The following is a 19916-nucleotide window of genomic DNA, read 5'->3' as shown; positions in this document are numbered from 1 at the left end:
GCACTTCTGTTCTCTGCAGTAGTTGAAGCCTTAGCTTGGTCTTCAAGCAGAGTGCATTACAGTAATCCAACTGAGAAATGAGAATAGCACAGGGATGTAGTGAAAAAATGGTAACTCACTTTCTTGTAACTGTTGTTCTTCGAGATGTGTCGTTCATGTTCCTTCCAATCAGGTGTGTGCAGCACACGAGCACAGTAGCTGGAAGATTTCCCCCCTAGCAGCATCCAAGGGCTCTGCCGACCCGCCACCCCCTCAGTTCCTTCTTGCCAGCTATTCCGACAGAAGGGTAGAAGGGTGGGTATTGGAATGGACAAGAACAACTCATCTTGAAGAACAACAGTTACGAGAAGGTGAGTAACCGTTTTTTCTTCTTGGAGGGCTCGTTCATGTCCATTCCAATCAGGTGACTCACAAGCCCAAATTCAGGAGGCGGGGTCGGAGTTATGCACTGATTGGAGCAGTGCTCATCCGAAGGCCACATCGGCTCTAGCCTGCTGAGTAATTGCGTAGTGAAAGTGTGGATGGAGGACCACGTCGCCTCTCTGCAGATTTCCTGAGTAGGAACCTGAGCCAGGAACACTGTAGATAAAGCCTGAGCCCTGGTGGAGTGTGCAGTGATCGGAGGTGCAGGAACACCTGCCAGGTTATAGCACTCATGAATACAGGACGCTATCCATGACGAGATGTGTTGTGATGACACAGGCTGACCTTTCATTCTGTCGGTCACTGACATGAATAACCGGACCGATTTTCTGAACTGCTTCGTTCTCTCGATGTAAAAGGCCAGTGCCCTGCGGACACCCAGAGAGTGGAGTCTCTGCTCCCTGCTGCTGGAATGTGGCTTAGGGTGGAATACTGGGAGAAAGATGTCCTGGTTAATGTGAAATTGAGAGACAACCTTTGGTAGGAAAGCAGGGTGAGCTCTGAGCTGAACCTTGTCCTTATAGAACACGGTGTAGGGAGGCTCTTAGGTTAGGGCCTTAAGTTCAGACATCCTCCTGGATGAGGAATGCCACCAGGAATGCCACCTCGTAAGAGAGGTAGAGCAGGGAGCACGACGCCAAGGGTTCAAAGGGCGGTTCCATGAGTCTAGAAATTACCAGGTTGAGGTCCCAAGCCAGGACAGGCTGCCGCACATGAGGCCTTTTAGACCTTTTAGAAACCGGCTGACCATTGGGTTACCAAAGACAGAGCGGCCCTCCGCGCTCGGGTGGAAGGCCGAGATGGTGGCCAAGTGAACCCTTATTGACGACAGTGAAAGCCCCTGCTGCTTCAGATGGAGCAGGTAGTCCAGAATAAGTGGCACTGGAGCCAGCGTCGGGGACGGAAGGTGCTGCGCTGACCAGACTGAAAATCTCTCCCACTTGACAAGATAGGTAGCTCTCTTAGAGGGTTTCTTGCTGCCAAGGAGGACCTGTCTAACCTGGTCTGGTTCGGATGTTGGAGGCGGCCATGATCTTTTGTCAGAAGGTCCGGGAAGAGCAGCAGGGTGACCTAGAGCTTCCACAGACATGTCTAGGAGAGTTGTGTATCAGTGCTGATGGGGCCAGGCTGGTGCTATCAATATGACCTGAGCTCGTTCCCTCTGGATCTTGAGGAGTACCTTGTGAATGAGCAGTATGGGTGGAAAGGCGTATAGGAGACTACCTCCCCAGTGGAGGAGGAACGCGTCCGCTCTCGAGCCCAGGCTGTGGTTCTGGAATTGCTGGCACTTCCTGTTGCGTTGCCTGGAGAACAGGTCTATCTGGGGAAAGCCCCACCTCTGGAAGATTGAATTTGTGACATGGCCATGAAAGGACCTGCTGAGGTGGTCCGCCATCTCGTTCTGTATCCCGAGGAGGTACGACGCTTGTTGGTGTATTGAATGTTCTACACAGAAGTCCCACGGCATGAGGACTTCCTGGCACAGGGGAGAGGAGAGGGCTGCCCGGTTTGTTGATATAGAACATTGCCGTAGTGCTGTCCATCATAACTGATGTGCATTGTCCCTTTAAGTATGCCCAGAAGGTCTGGCATGCCAGGTGCACAGCTGTCAGCTCTCTGACGCTGATGTGGAGAGCCAGATCTGCTGGAGACCTTGAGTCCTGCGGTCTCCTAGATGTGCTCTCCAGCCCACGTCTGGTGCGTCCATCACTAGCGACAGAGATGGCTGTGGACTGGTGAAGGAGACCCCTGAGCACGCCTCCTGAGGGTTGAGCCACCACAGGAAGGAGTCGAGGACTGGGCAAGGCAGGGTCATGATCCTGTCCAAACTGTCCCGGGCTGGTCGATACATCGATGCTAACCATGACTGGAGCGGTTGGAGTGATGACTGCCACGCACTAGGTGAAGACTCAAGGTGCTGCTAACAGGCCGAACGGAAGGACTGTAAATTGGTAGTGGGTATTGTTCACCACAAACCTGAGATGCTTCCTGTGGAGAGTCTGAGGGGAGCAACTCCATGAATGTAGCCATCGCCGAGCAGGTATTGTAGGAGTACCCGCTGACAATGGCCTGCTGGTTAAATATTTGGAGTTGTTGTCCCCCTGTTGAGTACACCTTTTGCCCGAATAGGTCTAGTTTTTTAGTGTCCCTATTCTTGGGGGTAGGGCCCTGAAAGTCTTGCCTCTCCCACTGGTTAGCAGCATCCACCACCAGAGAGTCAGGCTGGGGGTGGGAATAAAGGTGTTCATAACCCTTGGAGGGCACAAAGTACCGGCGTTAGTTACACTTGGCAGTGGGGCTGGGGTCTGCCACAGGGTCTTCGTCATGTCCATAATTGTCTTTATAAATGATAAAGCGATACGGGAAAGGCCAGAGGGGGCCAGGATGTCAACCACAGGGTCTGCATCCTCGACCACTTCCTCCGCCTTAATGCCCAGACCCGGCGCATCAACTGCTGCAACACCCTGGAGTCTTCCAAAGCTGGGGCTACGGAAGTGCCCGCCAGCGCCTCAGGTTGTGAAGAGGAGGCGGAGGAGGCCACCAGAGGGGGTGGTTGCTCTCTACCATCCCTACCCAAGGTATCTCGTGACCCCGGGGGGGGGCTGTGGTTGGTTGGCCCAGTTCCAGCGCCGCGAAGGGCCTGGGTATTGGTGCCGATGCCTGGTCCCACGCCAGCGCCAGTGTAGATGCCTCAGGTCGCACCTGCGCCAGGGTCTTCATCGACGCCGTCGCAGCCAGCGTCGATGACTACGTCGGTGCTGAAGGCCTTGCTGCCAGCACCGTAGCAGCAGTCTGATGCCCCCGGCGGCGCCGTGGTCGGTGTCGATGCCCGTGACCGTGCCGCGGCCGATGGCGTTGACGCCAGAGGTACTGGCTCAGTCGCTGGTCGTGGCGGAACAAATGTTGCAGACGCCACCGACGCAGCTCCCAAGCGGGATCCATGGCTCCGACTCTGGCCCTGATGGAAAGCCCATGGAGTCCAAAAGAGTTCGGGTTCTGCTATTGAGCCGGGCTCTGCTATTGTGAGGGCCACTGCATTGGGCGGGACCCCCTATGGTGCCGTGAGCTGGACCTTCTGCTCCTGCTATCGTCCGAGCGATACGAGTCCGACTCTGACGTTTCAGAATAGGAGGGCCTGGGCAGCGCTGCAACTCTCGGCTGGGGACCGACTCCGCTCCCTGGATGGAGGCACTGACGTCGGTGGGCACCGAGGTGAAGGGGATTGGCGTGACATCCTTGCTGGCTTTCCCTTTGACTGAATGGGGTGCCGGGATGGAGCCTGCAGTGCTCACACATCCTCCTGCCTCAGGGGCGAGACTGGCGGCGTGAGTCTCAGCAGGTCCTGTGCTGCCTCAAAGGCTCCGGGGTGGACGGGAGCAGCAGGTGCTCTGAGGGGGTTCGGCAAGCGTGACGGGCTCGGACTTGACTGCCTCAGTTGGGCAGGAGTCAACATAGCCCCACTGAGCCTCAGAGCCGTGGCCCAACTGAGTTGTCACTAATGGCTGATCCCTGGATCTTGCTGAGGGGGATCGGCCTCTTTCTGTCTTCTTCTTCTTCTTCTATGCCGGCTATTGGGACTGGTGCCGAAGGCTGGAGTGCCCCTGAGAGCCTCCATGATGGTGCCGAGCCTTCTTGGCAGTGTCTTTCTTCGACGTTGGATCTCTCAAAGATGGCGCCAGAGTGCTCCATGCTGAAAAAGACATACTGGAAGCAGGATCCCCAGTGCCTGGGTCCGACTGAGGTCAGAGAGCTGCCTCCATGAGGAGGATTTTAAGCCCTCTGCTCCCTCTCTTTAAGAGTTCTCAGTTGGAATTCCCGACATATCTTGTAGTGGTCTTTTTGGTGACCCTTGCACAGACACTGTAAACAGGAGGTGTGGGGGTCACTTTTAGCTATGCGCTTCACGCAGTCCTGGCAAGTCTTGAAGCCTGGGGATCGCGGCATGCCCCGGTGAAAAATAATGGGGGGGAAGGAAACCGGGGGGGGGGAGAGGAGGGGAGGAGGACCCCCCCCATAACTGAAACTTATAAGTGAATTAACTATGTTATACTAACCACCTAGAACTAACTATCTACAGCAAAAACCGAAAGTACTGCCAAGCCACTTGCCGAAGCAAGAGCAAGGGGAAGTCCCAGCTGCCGTCACTGGCGGTAAGAAGGAACTGAGAGGGTGGCGGGTTGGCAGGGCCCTTTACTGGGTGCCATGAAGGTGCGACTCCAGAGGGCACCTAGGCCTATCCCATGGATGCTGCTAGGAGAAAAATCTTCTGGCTACTGTGCGCATGCGCGCTCACGCACCTGATTGCAATGAACAGGAACAAGCACTCGAAGAAACATGCAGGTTTCTAATGTTGCCGGGGAATAATTAACTAATATCTGAGGCCAGTAAAGAGGAACCATCCAGACTAGCAAAGTAAATCTTAAGAGCTGCTGAAAACCCCACTTACAAGATCACAAATCTCTCTCCATTATGCTTGCTGGAACCCCGATTCAGATCTGTGAATGTGACGCCTTGTCCTTTTTATTCTAACTGTTCAGGTCACTATAGTCTTCATTTTCTTCTAAAACTACAGTTTGGAGAACTAGCTGATTCAAGGAATTGGGATGCAGAATCGTTTGTTTCTACGTAATCGCTTAAACTTGAGCCCAGGTCAGCCGTGAGCCAAAAGGGCGTTTGATGCCCTATGTAAATAATTTGGTGTTCTCAGTCTCTTTCCCAAGAAGAGTTTACCAAAGCCACAACAACGTGTGCCACCCATTGCTGATCTCAGTGGAACAGCCATAAACTGAATGGGCCTAGTGGCCAAATCTCACCCGGAGAGATGGTCTCATCAGATGAGGAATCAGACAAGTTGGCATAGTGGTACCAGAGGTAACTTGCCTGTGCTGTGGATAAATTTGAGGACTTAAATCTCCAGGGAAGTCATGCCAGCACCTTTCACCAGCACTCAATGCACATAAAGAAAACAAAGCTTGCCATGTTTTACGATCTTGGGAGAACAAGTGGTATTGATGGATATGCATTCAGAAGGGCATTGGCAAAACTGCCTATAAATGGTTAACAAGGTAATGGTAAGAAATGTTGACCTTGATTTGTTTAGCTAAGATGTAAAGATTTTTGAAGGTCAAAGGTGTCCTTGTGTAGTGTTTTGGAGTCTAACTGTGTCTGACCCTCTAACATTAAGCTGCTGTGGCCTGTAGTTTTGAAGAGTGAAGCAAACCAGGGGGAAAGAGAGAAGGGGGAGAGAACAGGAAATGGAGTGAGGTGTTTCAGGAAGTTGTCAGGAGTTGACTGATTGATTCCAGATGGAAAGGGTCACCCTCCGTGACCCAGGAAATACTCACTGGGGGAAAGCAGTTGTTGGCTTGTGAAAGGGGAGGGCCTGGGAGTTAGAGACTATGGTGGAATGCACATTCTGCTTCCTTTTATTCTTAAAACGTTGAGTCTTAATCTTCAGTATTCAACCATTCGATTGTCCTCGCCTGGCAAGGGGGAGTGAGTGGAGCTAAGTCTGGAGCGCCAGTAACTTTACCTCCATCATCTAAAACATTCTTACTCTGTAGCATAGATAAAAAAGTGAACCAGAAGAATCATAGTCAAGAAGACACAATCTCTCTCTTGCTGAATTGCAGTAATGCCAAGAGATGGGCCCAAACCAAAACCTAAGCTCCAACAACCTCCAAAAAACACGGAGCGAGTTCAGATCCAGACCCAACCTCTGTGAGTTGGGTCCATCTCAGAGGATGGTTTTATTTATTTACTCTGGCTTCATTCTGTGAGGTGGTGTCTTCGCCCCCCCAGTGGTGAACCTGAGAGGTGACAAAATGAAACCACCCAGGAGAGGGGTCTTACGGGGGTCTCAGCAATCCCTGCTCACCATGGGATTTGCGGGTGCTCAGCACTTAGCAAGAATGTGACTTCTGTCTGGAAGTTATTGTTGTGTTTCAGGGACCAGTAGAACCTTTTTAAATGAAATGTTGATCATCTATATTCTCTCACTTTTTGTGTATAATACAGATACCTATTTGGTCACACACCTGTAATGTGTACGATTTATATTTGTGTGTATTAATATATATTTTGTGTGTGTGGATATATAAAATTGTCTCTGTGTGGCTGGGTATTTGTATATTTTGTGTGTGTGTGTGTATATATATATATATATATATATGGGGTATATTTTTGATTTACATTTGGTTACAATTTAAAATCTTGTCGTAAATATTTCAGACACTGGAATGATTCAGGTCTATTCCCCTGTTGCCATAGCATGGTCTGTGCTGGCCAGTGAAAGATTAAAATTTATTTCCATTGTTTAACGGAAAATAATGAGGTGCATCTGACTGGGTTCAGCTATGTCATGCGGGAAATGTTCACTTTGGAACAGAGTCTCACTCCACCCAAATGTGCAATGATGAAATCAGTTGGCACACACAAAAGCAGCACATTTTGTGACAGGAATGCATGAGAAGTATTAATGTACAGTATGACAAGAGCCTTTTGGAATGAATTAACCTTGTCGTAAAAAAAAAAAAAAAAAAGAGACCGAGCGAGAGCATTTTTAAACCAGCAAAATCCTACAGGAGGGCAGGGTTTTCCTGCTGTGTGCTGAATACAGTTTATCAACAATTAAAGCCTGAAAGTCTCTTACTTAAAGCATGACAATGGCATCTTTGAAAATTCATGCACACGCTCAGGGTCAGATCCTTAACAGCTAGCAGCAAATGAGGGAGGCTCTGTTGAAGCCAAGGGAGGTACACCAATGTGGACCCGCTGAGGGTCTGGACTTCAAAGTTCTAATGAGATGCACGTTCTTCATACTTGTTCAAATGAAGGATTTTTTTTTTTTAATATATGTGGTTTAAAGACGCACATATCTCTGGGTTTAATAGATTTATAGCTTAGGACATTTTGTTTTAAAGAGAGATCTCAATGAGTCTCAGTAACAAATATGATTATTTCCTGTAGGAGTTGACTTGTGTCCTGTTGGGACCCAGCGAGATTGGACAAAAAGGGCAAGATTTTCAAAATCCATGATTTTGAGAGCCACAATTTGTGGGTGCCCAACCTAAGACACCCCTAAAGCGGCCTGATTTGCACAAAGTACTGAGTGCCACCTTCTGGAAACCAGGCCCTTCTACCCCTTGCAGCTAATGGAAGTTTCTGTTTATCTCAGTGGATAGAAACCTATGTTTTAGAAGCAGATGGTTGTAAGTTTGATTTCCTATGATGTACGTGTGTGTAGGATAGCAGATGGCTGTGCTTCTATATATACATAGCAGCGGGCACATTATTCTGGTGCTCTGCAGTCTGCGCTCATTGTCTGTACATACAGACCTCTATGCTACAATGCATCACAGAAAACTAAACTTAAGATAGTCTCTAGTCACTGGTTCATTATGTCATGTACATTGAGGATAGCATATGGCCCTTTGGATGCCATGTTAAATGGAATGAAGGCACAGGATAGAAAGTGAAAATACTTTTTCCCCCAGTGGGAAATAAACGATTATATTTTACAAATAGAACAAGATTTTAATTCAATATAATAATAAATACATCAAAAGCTGAATACTAAAACAAGTCATTTACCTGCCTTTTTTCGTAGGTTGTGTTATCAACAACAGTGAATGTTGATGGACATGTATTGGCAGTGTCTGACAACATGTTTGTTCATAACAACTCTAAACATGGACGGAGAGCGAGGAGACTTGACCCTTCAGAAGGTATGGAACTTTGTCTGGAATATGGTACACCAGTGAAAACAAACACACGCACTCTGCACTTGAATTTTTGTTTGTTTTGGTGGGAGTGGAGAGAGCTGCAGAACTTCAGGGGCTTTAGAGAAGGAAGATGAACCCAAGAAAGGCTCTACCGCATGCAGAATATGATCCTTCTTCACCTAAGAGAGAGACTCCCCCCGTCTATTCATTAGTTAATTTGTACAGGGCTGTGAAGATGAAAAACTCTGTAAAAGCGTTCACAATTAGCTAAGAATGTCAGACTTACTGCTCAGCTGGCCTAGACTTGATTTCAGGCAAATTAGGCAACATGACATCTTACTTAAACAGAAACATTACAGTGCAAGATGTGTATGAAAAAGTGTCTGGTTCTCTTAAACAAACTGTGTGCAAAGCATAACAATGCGCAGAAGGAAACTGACACTAATTGATTTTAGTTTGTTTGGCTAAGCAGGAATTGCCGTCGTCCATGGGACGGTTCTTGGGGTATATTAAAGCAATTACCAATACCTGTATCTGTTAAGCTTCAAAGTGGGTAACCCCCCCTAACCCCCCGTCCCCCCACCCCCACCCCCCCGTCCCTGCCCCTCTCACAAACTCCACTTCTTCAAAACAGGCACCACTTAAAAATCCTATCTATGTCTCTTCCCCCCTTCTCCAATCTCCCTGAAGCCTGTGAAAGTGAGAAGAGTTTGTGATGTTAGTAGAAGAGACAAGCAAGGCTATTATTTCATTACACTGTTTTGTTGCCCCCCTTCTTAAATGTGCCCTGTATCAACCTAAGAAGAATTAATGAACTGGAAGAAAATGATTGAATCAGTAAAGAATTCGGAGCAGTGTTAATTCCCCCCCAGCGGGTAGTGAAATGGTAGAAGGAAAATCCCAGGATTCCAAGCCTAGGAAGCCATCCAGTTTTTCCTTGACTGATTGGATGTGATTGACTGGCTGTTCAAAGGAGTCTCATGTTTTTGGAGCCCTGCCAAAGTTCCCCTCCACCTCTGACCCTGTCAACATTGGGAATGGAGTGATGGATTGACTTTGGTTATGGCCTGGAAACCATATTGGGTTCCTGATGGGATGTATAGTCCAGAGGCCTTGAACATATGGAAAAGAGCAGGAAAAAAAAGTCACAAAAATTCCATAAAGTCACAAAAATTATTAGAAATTGTCTCTTGATAGGAACTGGAGGAAAGGCAAGCTATTTCCATATCTCTTTATCCCATTGATAAACACAGTAAATTGTAACACATCCCTCCTACAGCCTGCATTTTTTTGTTCTTGTGTGATCATATGCTAATGAGTGTTTTTAAAACAGCCTCTGCCCAATCACTTAAGGGTTTCACTTTTACACCCAGTACTACAGTTGGCCTATTAGACCTTAATGACACAATGTTAAGTGCCGGTAATGAACAGGCAAGTAATTAACACGAGCAAGGCAGAGAACAACATTATTTTATTTTACTTTCGGTTCCTTGGACTGGTAAGCCGTCTTCGTGGGTGAACGAATTAAGGGTACGTGTCCTAGCTGTGGTGGCACTGGGTATACGAGCCAGCAATACAGCTGCAGCAGTGCAAACCCCCAAGAGTGGACAGGCGAAACTATAAGTCACGATTTGCACCAGTGCAATTCGTGCAAATAACAGCTTTGCCATCCACTCATGGGGTATAACTGGCCCCGACCTACCCAAAAACCTAGGCTCCAAAACCAGTTGCAAGAAAACTAACTGACCACTCTGTTATCCCTTTTCTCTTTAGCCACACCATGCATCAAAGCTATTAGCCCAAGTGAAGGCTGGACTACAGGGGGCGCAATGGTGATCATTATAGGAGACAATTTCTTCGATGGGCTACAAGTTGTATTTGGGACCATGCTTGTATGGAGTGAGGTAGGCAAAAGTAACTTGCTATTGCATAGCCGAAGATAGATATCGCTGGTATAGAGAAGGTCGATGGGGAACTACTATTCGCTCATTCTCATCATAACACGAGAACAAGGGGAGGGTCCATGACACTGGAAGATGGTTACTTTAAAACTGAGGAAAGGAAATGCTTTTTCGCCCATGCTTGGTTAGTCTGTGGAATACTTTGCCACATTGTATCATTGTGTCCATGAACTTTTAGGGGGATTCTAAAAAGGACTGGATGTTTATATGGATAAGAAGAATATCCAGAGTTACGGGGAGGATTAAAAGAAAAGGCCAGGAGTTTGGGAAAGGAAACAAACCTTCAAGTTTCAGGGCATAAATCAACAATTAATTAATGGGGGCCAGGAAGAAACTTTCCCTGTAGGCAATTTATCCTGTAAGTTGCCTTATGCAGGATTTCTTGAACCTTCTTCTGAAGCAGCTGGTGCTTCACGTGATTGGATACAAGATGTTGGAGTAGATGGACCACTGGTCTGATCCAATCTGGCAATTCCTAGGAAGTAGTAAACAGTTTCATTTGCTTGAGAAACACAACCAGGGGCCAGTGGGGAAAAACTCCAACATCCCATACATGACATGCTTCTCTCTTGTTGTTGTTTCCCAGCTTATCACACCTCATGCTATTCGAGTCCAGACCCCCCCTCGTCACATTCCTGGTGTAGTCGAAGTCACACTGTCGTATAAATCCAAACAGTTCTGCAAAGGAGCCCCGGGCAGGTTTATTTACACCGGTAGGTGAACGTGATTTACTGTGGAGGGCTGGAACATGAATGTCTTTTCCTCTCAGTAATATCGATTACTCTCTTTTAAATACTTGCCACATGCCATTTGAAAACTGTTCTGCTATTTGGAGTATTTGGAAGTGTAAGGAGATAAAACCTCTACACAATGAGGAAGCTAAGGGAATATTACTCCACATGTTAATATATTTTGCAGATTAAAGCTCATGCTGATACAGTATGGCTCTCTCTCTAGATATATTAAGTGTACAGTAACTTGATAGCATTGCTCTGCATACTGGAAGATGTTTTATTTATAACAGTATTTATTTTACATTTCTCTCTCACTGGGGGTAACCTCTTGTTTTCAGGATGGCCCCCAGGGATAGGCAGAATGTCTTATGTCTAAAGAAGCCAATGAGCTGAGTGCAAAATAAATCTTGATGGCTTTTTTTATTTTTTAAAAGGATATTGTCAACTTGTTTAGTGCCCCACATTTACCTCTGCCATCAGAAGAATATTTATATATCGAGAGAGAGAGAGAGATCTATAGCTCTAGAAAAAGAAATCAGTGCAACTAAAGAAGAATCTTCATTTGCTGTCAGTATACACAGTAAAGTTTTACCTCCTAATATATGTGGCTGGAGAATGGTAGCATGTTTTAGAGGATTATGTATATATGTAACTAATAGATTTTTAGTAGTAATATTTTATTTAGGTGGCTGAGAATTTAAGCAATGATTTTTGGTTTAAAAAACCTATTATTACTATTAGATCTGGAAAACATTTCTAGAATATCAAATTTTGGACAAATTTCACAGCAAAAAAATTCAATTCTCAACCTGAAAACCCCCAGAAATTTTTCATTAATAACGTTGCAGTTTTTTGACTACCTGGTGAGCCAGTCAAAATGTTTCAAAAATGGGAATTTTTTCAATAAAATATTGATATTTTTATAAATTTATTAAACGTATAATTTTTAAAAAAGCAATAATTCTCATTTTAATTTTTAATGTGTTTTTACAAGCTTTCATGATTATTATTACTTAAGAATGTATTTATTCATATGTATTCCAGTAGCAGGCAGGAAATCCAATCTAGGATCAGGGCCCTGTTACGCTGGGTTCTGTGCAGACAAATCAGAAAACAATCCTTGACCCAGTGAGTTTACACTGTAGGGTCCTGATCCAAAGCCCATTGAAGTCAATGGAAAGACTTCCAGTGACGTCGGTGGACTTTGGACTGGGCCCCAGATGATTAGGGCCTGAAACGGATCTTGCCCCAGAATAACCTCACTAAAGCGCAAGGAGCTGCTCTGGATTTATACCTGTGTTTGTGAGGTGAGACTTTTGCCATAATTTTTTGTAAGCAAATTCCCTTTAAAGAGACAGCTTTGATTTGTGGAAGGATAAATCTGAGCCCTCAATACATTGAGCACAGCTTCTTTAACTAGCAGATATACTTACTGAAACTCAAGTGACTGTGATCTCAAATCTGCATGAAATGTAATTGTATTGTACAGAAACAAGATTGAAAAAACCCATCAGGGACCCAGTCCTATGCAAATGAGCTTTCTCATTGATTTCACTTACTAACAGGCTGCAGGACCAGGGTTGGGTCTGGTATGAAATTTACAAGGGGAGGATCTGTTAATTCTTGAGCATATCGTGAGTCAGAGACTGAAAATTTAAGTTCTTCGGTGGCACTTCTTACTTATTTAGGCCCTGATCCTGCAAAGATATAAGTGTATACGCAACTGAAAATCCAATGGATTGGACTGCTTGCATGCTCGTGTGCAGGATCAGGGTCTTAATGATGGAGAAATGCATAAAACAGAGCAGTGTATTTTTATTATGGGGAAATTAGTCCTTTTTTTGTAGGTCTGTGTTTTATGTGCAGGGCTGATCTGTGCCATCTCTAGAGGGTTGAAGTCAAACTGTAGTGCTGCTCTCTGACATGTTAATTAGCGTATTTCCACCAAAGAGGACATGAAGATGTACATGACAAATAGCAGAAGAGAGAGAGGATAATATAATCTGCCTATTTTGCTCTTGTTATCAGCGTGGAGATATCTGTTTAGATTCACTGAGGAGCGAGTGGGTGCTTACTGCCATATGTTACAAAATAGCATGTTAGCAGAAGATTCAGAAGTACATAAGCTGGTGTGAAATTAGACAACTTTTCAATCGATCTACCCAAGGACTTGTAGTTCTCCCATCATGTTAGGCAAAATGATAAACACAGCTATTAAGTATAGCGTAATCAATTCCCCCAGGTCATTGCTGCTGATAATAGCAGCAAAAACAACTTCCAAGCTATGAAAATAACATGTTTATTTTTCTCTCTCTCCATGGCTGTGATATCATGAGTCTGTTTTGACCGTGCTATGAAGAACCGCAAAGGGTTTTAAGAAAAAATTCTGTAGCTCTTTTTGTGTCCGTAGTGCTTTACAAACTTTACCTACTGCACCAGGAAAATGCAGCCACTTCTTGGGTGGAGGATGGCAGCCAGTGGGCACATACAACAGTGGTGAGGGAAGGGAAAGATAGGCAAGCACAGGAAAGCCTCTCTCGTGGAGAGTAAAACAGCTAAAAATGTCTTAAATGTTTCCTGGAAGTTCTTTATAAGGATTGGCTGTAGTTGCTCACATTTATGTTGGGGGAGGTGGTCTGTGTGGTGGCAGATGGGAGGAAAGGTTGGTTCTCTCTATTAAATTATGTCCACACTATGAAAAAGTGGAGAACCCTTTCTTTAAAGAAATACTCTTTACATTCAACCTCCATCAGGCAATATTCCTAAGAAACACATAGGCCATAACACCATCCCCAGAAGATCAAAGAGTGAGGGACATCTCCTCTTAGTAGGATTTGTATTTTGGTAGAAATTAGAAGCTCCAAATGGAATCAGAATCCCATCGTGCTAGGCCCTTAGGCGCAGATTTTAAAAGATATGTTGGTACCTGACCCCTTGATTTCAATAGGAGCTGAGTGTCTAAATGCTTTTAAAAATCTGGGCCTTAATGTTAATAAAGTGCTGTGAGATCTTCAGGTGAAAAGAGCTAACTAAGGGTCATGTAGTGTTAGAAGCACTGAATAGTTGGCTAAAGACAGACCATGAGCATAATTAGACAGTATTTAGTCCTGCCACGAGTGCAGGGAATTGGACTAGATGACCTTTAGAGGTCCCTTCCAGTCCTAAGATTCTATGACTATTATTATTATTTATACTTTCATACTACTCGCAAACCTAGAGACCACAACTAAGCTCAGGGTTTCAATGTGTCAGGCACTGTACATAGACATAGTAAGTGACAGGCCATACCCTGAAGAGTTCGCAATCTAAACAGATGAAAGGAAGTGTTGTTACTCCGATTTTACAGCTGGGGAATTGGGACAGAGAGAGATTAAGCAATTTGCCCGGGGTCACACAGGGAGTCTGTGGCAAGTCTGGGAATTGAACACAGGTGTCTTGAGTCCTGGCCCAGAGTTTTAATCACAAGACAATCCAGATCTATTGTAGAAAGGTGGAGATGGAACAGAAATGATTTTGGTAGTTTGAAGTACATGATTCCCCATGATTAGAGTAAAGCTTTCAATATTTAGTATATAATCAAATAGTAATGTTCAATCTGATGAAGCTTTAGTTTTTTATAAAAGAGCAGCATTGACAAGCTGAAGAAGAGAGTGATATAAATGGTTAGTATAAGAATCAGAGAGAAATTTCCAGGGTAAGTCTAAATGCCACAGTGGTGCTGTTGCCGGAGTGCATATGCTCCCTGTGATGTGTATTCAGCACAGGCTATGAGGGAAGTGTGCTGTGTGAGCAATGCTGCCATTGAGGTTCTCTCAGCATTCCCACTCTTAAGTGCTATCACTCGGGGTGCTGCAATTCAGCCATCACATTCCTCTCATCACCAAAATTTAATGTGTGGCCTTTTCCATAAGGATCCCATTATGGAAAACTCGGACAGAATTTAGAGGTCTATGGAAAAGTCTTGAAAAATCGACTGACATTGCTAGCTTCTTCTTGGAGTTTGCTGAACAGCCTTGCTGAATCTGATAATGTGGATATAATTATATAAAATTTTATGTAATTCTATAGAGAGAGAGAAACAAAAAGCGTGTCTCTCTTTTTTAATCAATGACTATATAAAATGTCATCCTTAGGACAAAACGTTGACCTCTAATATCTTGCAGTATAAAAAGGTGAAAGCTGTGACTAAAGGTGACTCACCCATTTCCGGGTTCTGAGTGACCCCGCCCCCTTTTCCTTAGCCGTTCTTGGTACAGGAAGGCATTTGTTCTCCACGACTAATGTAGCAGTTGCCTTATATTCTGCCTCTAATAATATATAAGCCCAAGTTCTTGACTTTAATGGAGCTCAGGTGAGAATCTGGCTCATTGTAAGCTTTTGATCTTATACTTGACCCCAGCTCTGCACGTAGTTTGTTGTAGGGAAACTCATCTCAAACATAATGTGGCAGGAAGATTTTGAACATAGCTTTTCATCCTTGTACAGAAAGGCTTGATAGGTAAACTAATCTCATCTATGCAGTATAAGAACAGGTTGGACAAACACCAGTCAGGAATAGTCTGGGGTTTATTTGGTCTTGTCTCAGCGCAGGGGGCTGGACTTTGATGACTTCTCGAGGTCCCTACCAGCCCTACATTTCTATGATCTGTGGGATTTACTGCACTCCCAATGGGCTGCCTTGCGTTGGGAAATATGCCAGCAGCACACTGTAGGACGTGCTGGTTTTTTAAGGTTTGTAAACTGGAATTGAGAAGGCCTTGTTATCCTTCTCTCGGAAGAAGTACTTACAAGGATGGAGATAGTGTTGGAAACTAACCTTGGGAAAAGCATGTGATTTTTCTTGCGGGCAGCTGCTGTCCCGCCCGAGCCTATGAAGGGCACATGCCAGAAAGGGGCATTGAAATAGCCTAGGACCTTAGGGAGTTGCTTGTAAAGGCCCAGCAAATACAGCAGAGTACTCAGTGACATTGTCATAAATTAAAGGGTGCTTCGAAAGTCGGAGACAGGGATCAGATTGGGAAAAAAGAAAGATAGTTGGTACTTTTTGAAGCTCCGCCCACAAAATAAGCCCCACGCACATGATTCACCACAAACAGTAGATTGTGCAGATGCTTGACATATGCTTTATGAGCTCCAGTCACTCAGCTTTCCTGTGGTGAGGTCAGAACACACCTATGGATTCTGCTGGGCTCCTTCCACTTGGCGTCCCTTCACTCAGACCTGGTCCAGTGGGCTTCTTGCGCTTGGTTCCCCTCTGCGGAAGTTTCCCAGCTCCCCTGCTGGGCTCTCCTAAATTCCTTGGATTGGTCTCTTCTTGATAGGAGGGAGGGAAAGAAGTGGTATCTCCTAAGACCATTTGCTGGTGGCGTCAGAATGAGTTGTCACTCATAGTAGATTGTGCATGTCATCCTCCCTCTCATGTGTACGTGACTTGATTGGGCAGTAAAATAACAATGCTGACATTTAAAGTGTCAGTGATCATTGGGTATTTGAGTTAGCTTTCATTGAGAAGAATGGGGCACAGCTATTGTTCAGGTTCTGCAAATGCAGGGAGATGGCACTGCACCAGTTCCATGAGTGTGAGTTTCTGCTTTTGAGGCGATCTCAACAACCGTTCCGGCTAGAGACGTAGGGTCTGACTGAACATGAAGTTGTTCCTGATTATCTACAAATGTGGACACTCTTATTCCAGAATGAGATTTATCCAAAATGGATTAAGCGAAACTGGGGGAAAGTCGCTCGTATTCTGGAATACAAGTGTGCACATGGGGGGCAACAGCAGAATGGCTATTCTGATAAATTTCCAAGTATAGACAAGCCCCTATTTGTATCGTAAATGAAAGCTTAGATTCTGGAGCATAAGAGGCAGCATAAAAGAGGTACTGGGTAGGGCATACCAGCTGAATTCATGCCTGTGCAAAAGAGAAACTAAGGAGGGCTACAGTGCGTTTAGACCTAGCTCTATTATTGACTGTAAATGTTCTGTTTTCAAACCAGTTATGTCAGAGGGATGTGAATAGCTTAGGTGACCATCTGATTTGCTGACTAGCTTTTAACTCTTTTTACCCCGTTACCTGATGTCCACATAAAATTTTTTTGTCTGACCTTGAAAATTCAACAGATGTTTAGTGTGTGAAATTTGCTTACCAAAGTGGCTTGTCACAACCATGGTGAGCTGAAACAGGAAGATTTCCTGAGACTTACAGCCAAAATTTCCAAAAGTGACTAGTGATTCTGGATGTCATACTATTTAGATACCCAATTTCAGACACCAGAAGTGCTCAAAATCCATCCTCTGAAAATCAGACCCCTTAAGGAGGCTCCAGCTATGCACCCCAAGATACTAGTCACTTTTCAAAATCTTGGCCTATAAGCCTTCGGAGTGAGTGCGTATATATATATGCACCTTCTATAACCTGAACATCCCATAGCATTTTTTTTAATGGGTTGGGGTGGTAACGATGTTGTGGCCACAGTTCAACTTGGGAACTGAACCTAAACCCTCACCCCTCCCAACCCCCACCACCACCCTTCAGCTTCAATAGGAAGCGTTTCCCTCAGAGGTGGTCGCCTTTCGTTGGTGAACAAAGTGAACAACTTGGATATTTTGGGCATGTCCTTTGTGATCAAAGCCGCTGTATATATAATGTGTGTAAAATGGTTGAATTGTTCTTAGAACAGTTTTATATGATCTAGGAACCTTCTCCTGCTCTAAGATGTCAGAGCACAATACAAATATATACATGCCAATTCCTTGGGAAAGAACCATGTTGGGTAGTAGCCAGTTCCTTTCCATGAGTAATAGATTTGGATATTCCTCATTAGACATTTTTAGCTAAACATATACACATATATATATATATATTTATTTTTTGCTTAGTCCAAGATATATAACCTAAACTAGTAGTCTCGCAAGCAAGAAGAGAAATGGCACATCATGATGTATAGACCCTCCAGAGAATTGTCATGAATTCTCAAGATTGGCACACAAAAAAAATTCCCCCTTTCTCAAATGGGATTTAGATTCTGTGGCAGTTGAAATGTGTATTATTAAACTCCTTAAGCAAACCTGAATGGTTCCCAGTGGAGAGCGAAGACATTCTAAGTATAGCCAAGACTAAATTCTCTGGTCTGGGTTTTCTCTACTCAATTCCCTCTTTATTAGCTCCGGTAATATTTAAACTTCATGCCATGCCATAATTATTTAATAAAAAGTAAATATAAAATGTATCTCAGTGGGGAATATGACCTTTTACCTTCATGGTGTTATACCAAAGACAGACACAGATAAACAGAAAATCTGGATCAGAGTAATATTCTGTGTCACTTGATGGTTTCATTCTTCTAGTGCCTGATGCTGAAAGGTGCTGAGTACTGTGAGGAAAGGAACTAAGTGTTGGATAGGATGGGACACTTTCAGCTGTTGGCACTACTTCTTTCAAGTGATCATTTTTATAGGGCCAAGTGGCACAAGGAGATGGAAGATGCTGCCATTGAATGGGGACTCTGCCAAATGAGTTAAGGACATGTTAAGCATTGAACGGTACAAGGAATTTTTAGCAAGACTCTCAGCACTTGGTTGAGTTAATTTCTCATTTAAATCTCACCACCACTTACAAGTTGGGTTTTTACAAGCCAGATCCTTAATTTTATTAGTAAACGTTGTGTCTGAGGACAGCCAAAGACTTTGGGTACTCAGAGATTTAGAGAAGTCAATGTTGGTTTCTAATATGAATTTTGAATTTGGGGTACATAGTTGAATTTTGGATCATCACTTTATCCAAATGCCAGTTGGCCCATCAGGGTTTCATAGTAGGCATACTCCCCACACAAAGTGTCTGAACATAATTACTACCACATGGTAGGCTTAAATGTTCAAAAAGAGCTAATGATTTTGAGGGGCTCATTTTTTGGATTCCTGACTTGAGATACCTCAAAGGGGTTGATTTTTTTTTTCAGAAAGTGCTGAGCACCCACCCTCTGAAAGTCACCTGTTAGAGTTCTGGCATTAGGCACCCAAAATCACCACTAGCTTTTGACAATTTGGGCTGCAATACTTTGTCTTCCAATGGACAACTACAAAGCATTTCACAAGCATTGGGTCAAGTCTTAGGATACTGACTAATGCTAACGGATAAGGCAACTTCAGGAGTAGACATGGAGGGTGTTGAGGTGAGGAATGAGGTACCAGATCAGCAATCTTAAGTAGATCCAGTCTAAAATTTACCTGCCTCTGTTCCAGGTATTATATGTTACCTTCCCTGTTCTTCTGCCCTCCCACTGGTCATGAGCTGGGGCTTGGTGCCAGCAACAATACATTAAGTAGGGGTTGTGGATGAGGCTGGCATAGAATCTGGAGCAGTGGGCTGGCAGGCAGTTTCAAGCTGTAGGTTCAGCGGGGATGGATGACTCTTCTGGCAGCCACAGGAAGCCTAGACAGGTGGGATGAGTTGCATTCATCAGATGGGAGGGAATGGGAAGAAAGAGAGAGTCTGAGATGGTGAGAGGGAGCCAGGTAAAAATGGAGAAGAGAGACAAGGAGCTCAGTTACCTTGAACTCCAAGGATGATTAAAGGATTCTATAAGCAAAAGCCTCACAAGAATCCTGAGAGCTTGGTAGAAAGAGTGACAGAGAAAGTGACAACCAAGCTGACAGAGCAAATTGGTGGTCCAGCAATAGTAGAACCAAAGGGCCAGATCCTTAGTTGGTGTAAATTAGCATAATTCCATTGATTGCAGTGGAGCTATGCCCATCTACTCTCACTGAGGATATGTCTCCAAGGGCAAGTATATACTGCAAAGAAAAACCTACAACACCTAATCTGAGCCTGTTGTCAATTGACTCGGGTGTTTGGATTCAGGCTTTGTCTACATAGCAGTGTAGACATTCAGGCTCGGGCTGGAGGCTGGGCTCTGAGACTCTCCCTTAATTGGGGCCAATTTTTCGTTAAGGTTATGATGTTAAGGACACTGCAGGGTTTGGTGTTCCATTCAACAAGAGTTTTTCCTGTGACATGAGTGGACTTTGGATCAGGCTTCCACGGAATACACCTCAAGGCTTCATGTTTTGTTTT

At 44.7% G+C, this 19916-nt stretch overlaps 1 protein-coding gene across 1 annotated transcript in view; it reads left to right on the top strand.

Annotated features, from left to right (window-relative positions):
• Positions 1 to 19916, top strand: part of EBF2 (EBF transcription factor 2) — a 182741-nt gene that overhangs the window by 138947 nt on the left and 23878 nt on the right. The window contains exons 8-10 of the mRNA XM_048829490.2: positions 8033 to 8150; positions 9921 to 10051; positions 10695 to 10821. Of these exons, the coding sequence (XP_048685447.1) occupies positions 8033 to 8150; positions 9921 to 10051; positions 10695 to 10821 (376 nt within the window). The remainder of the gene's footprint in view (positions 1 to 8032; positions 8151 to 9920; positions 10052 to 10694; positions 10822 to 19916) is intronic.

The sequence above is a fragment of the Caretta caretta genome, chromosome 26 (genome assembly GCF_965140235.1).
Source record: "Caretta caretta isolate rCarCar2 chromosome 26, rCarCar1.hap1, whole genome shotgun sequence".
NCBI lineage: Eukaryota > Metazoa > Chordata > Testudines > Cheloniidae > Caretta > Caretta caretta.
The sequence above is the reverse complement of the archived record's forward strand: the minus strand, read 5'-3'. Positions and strand labels throughout refer to the sequence as shown.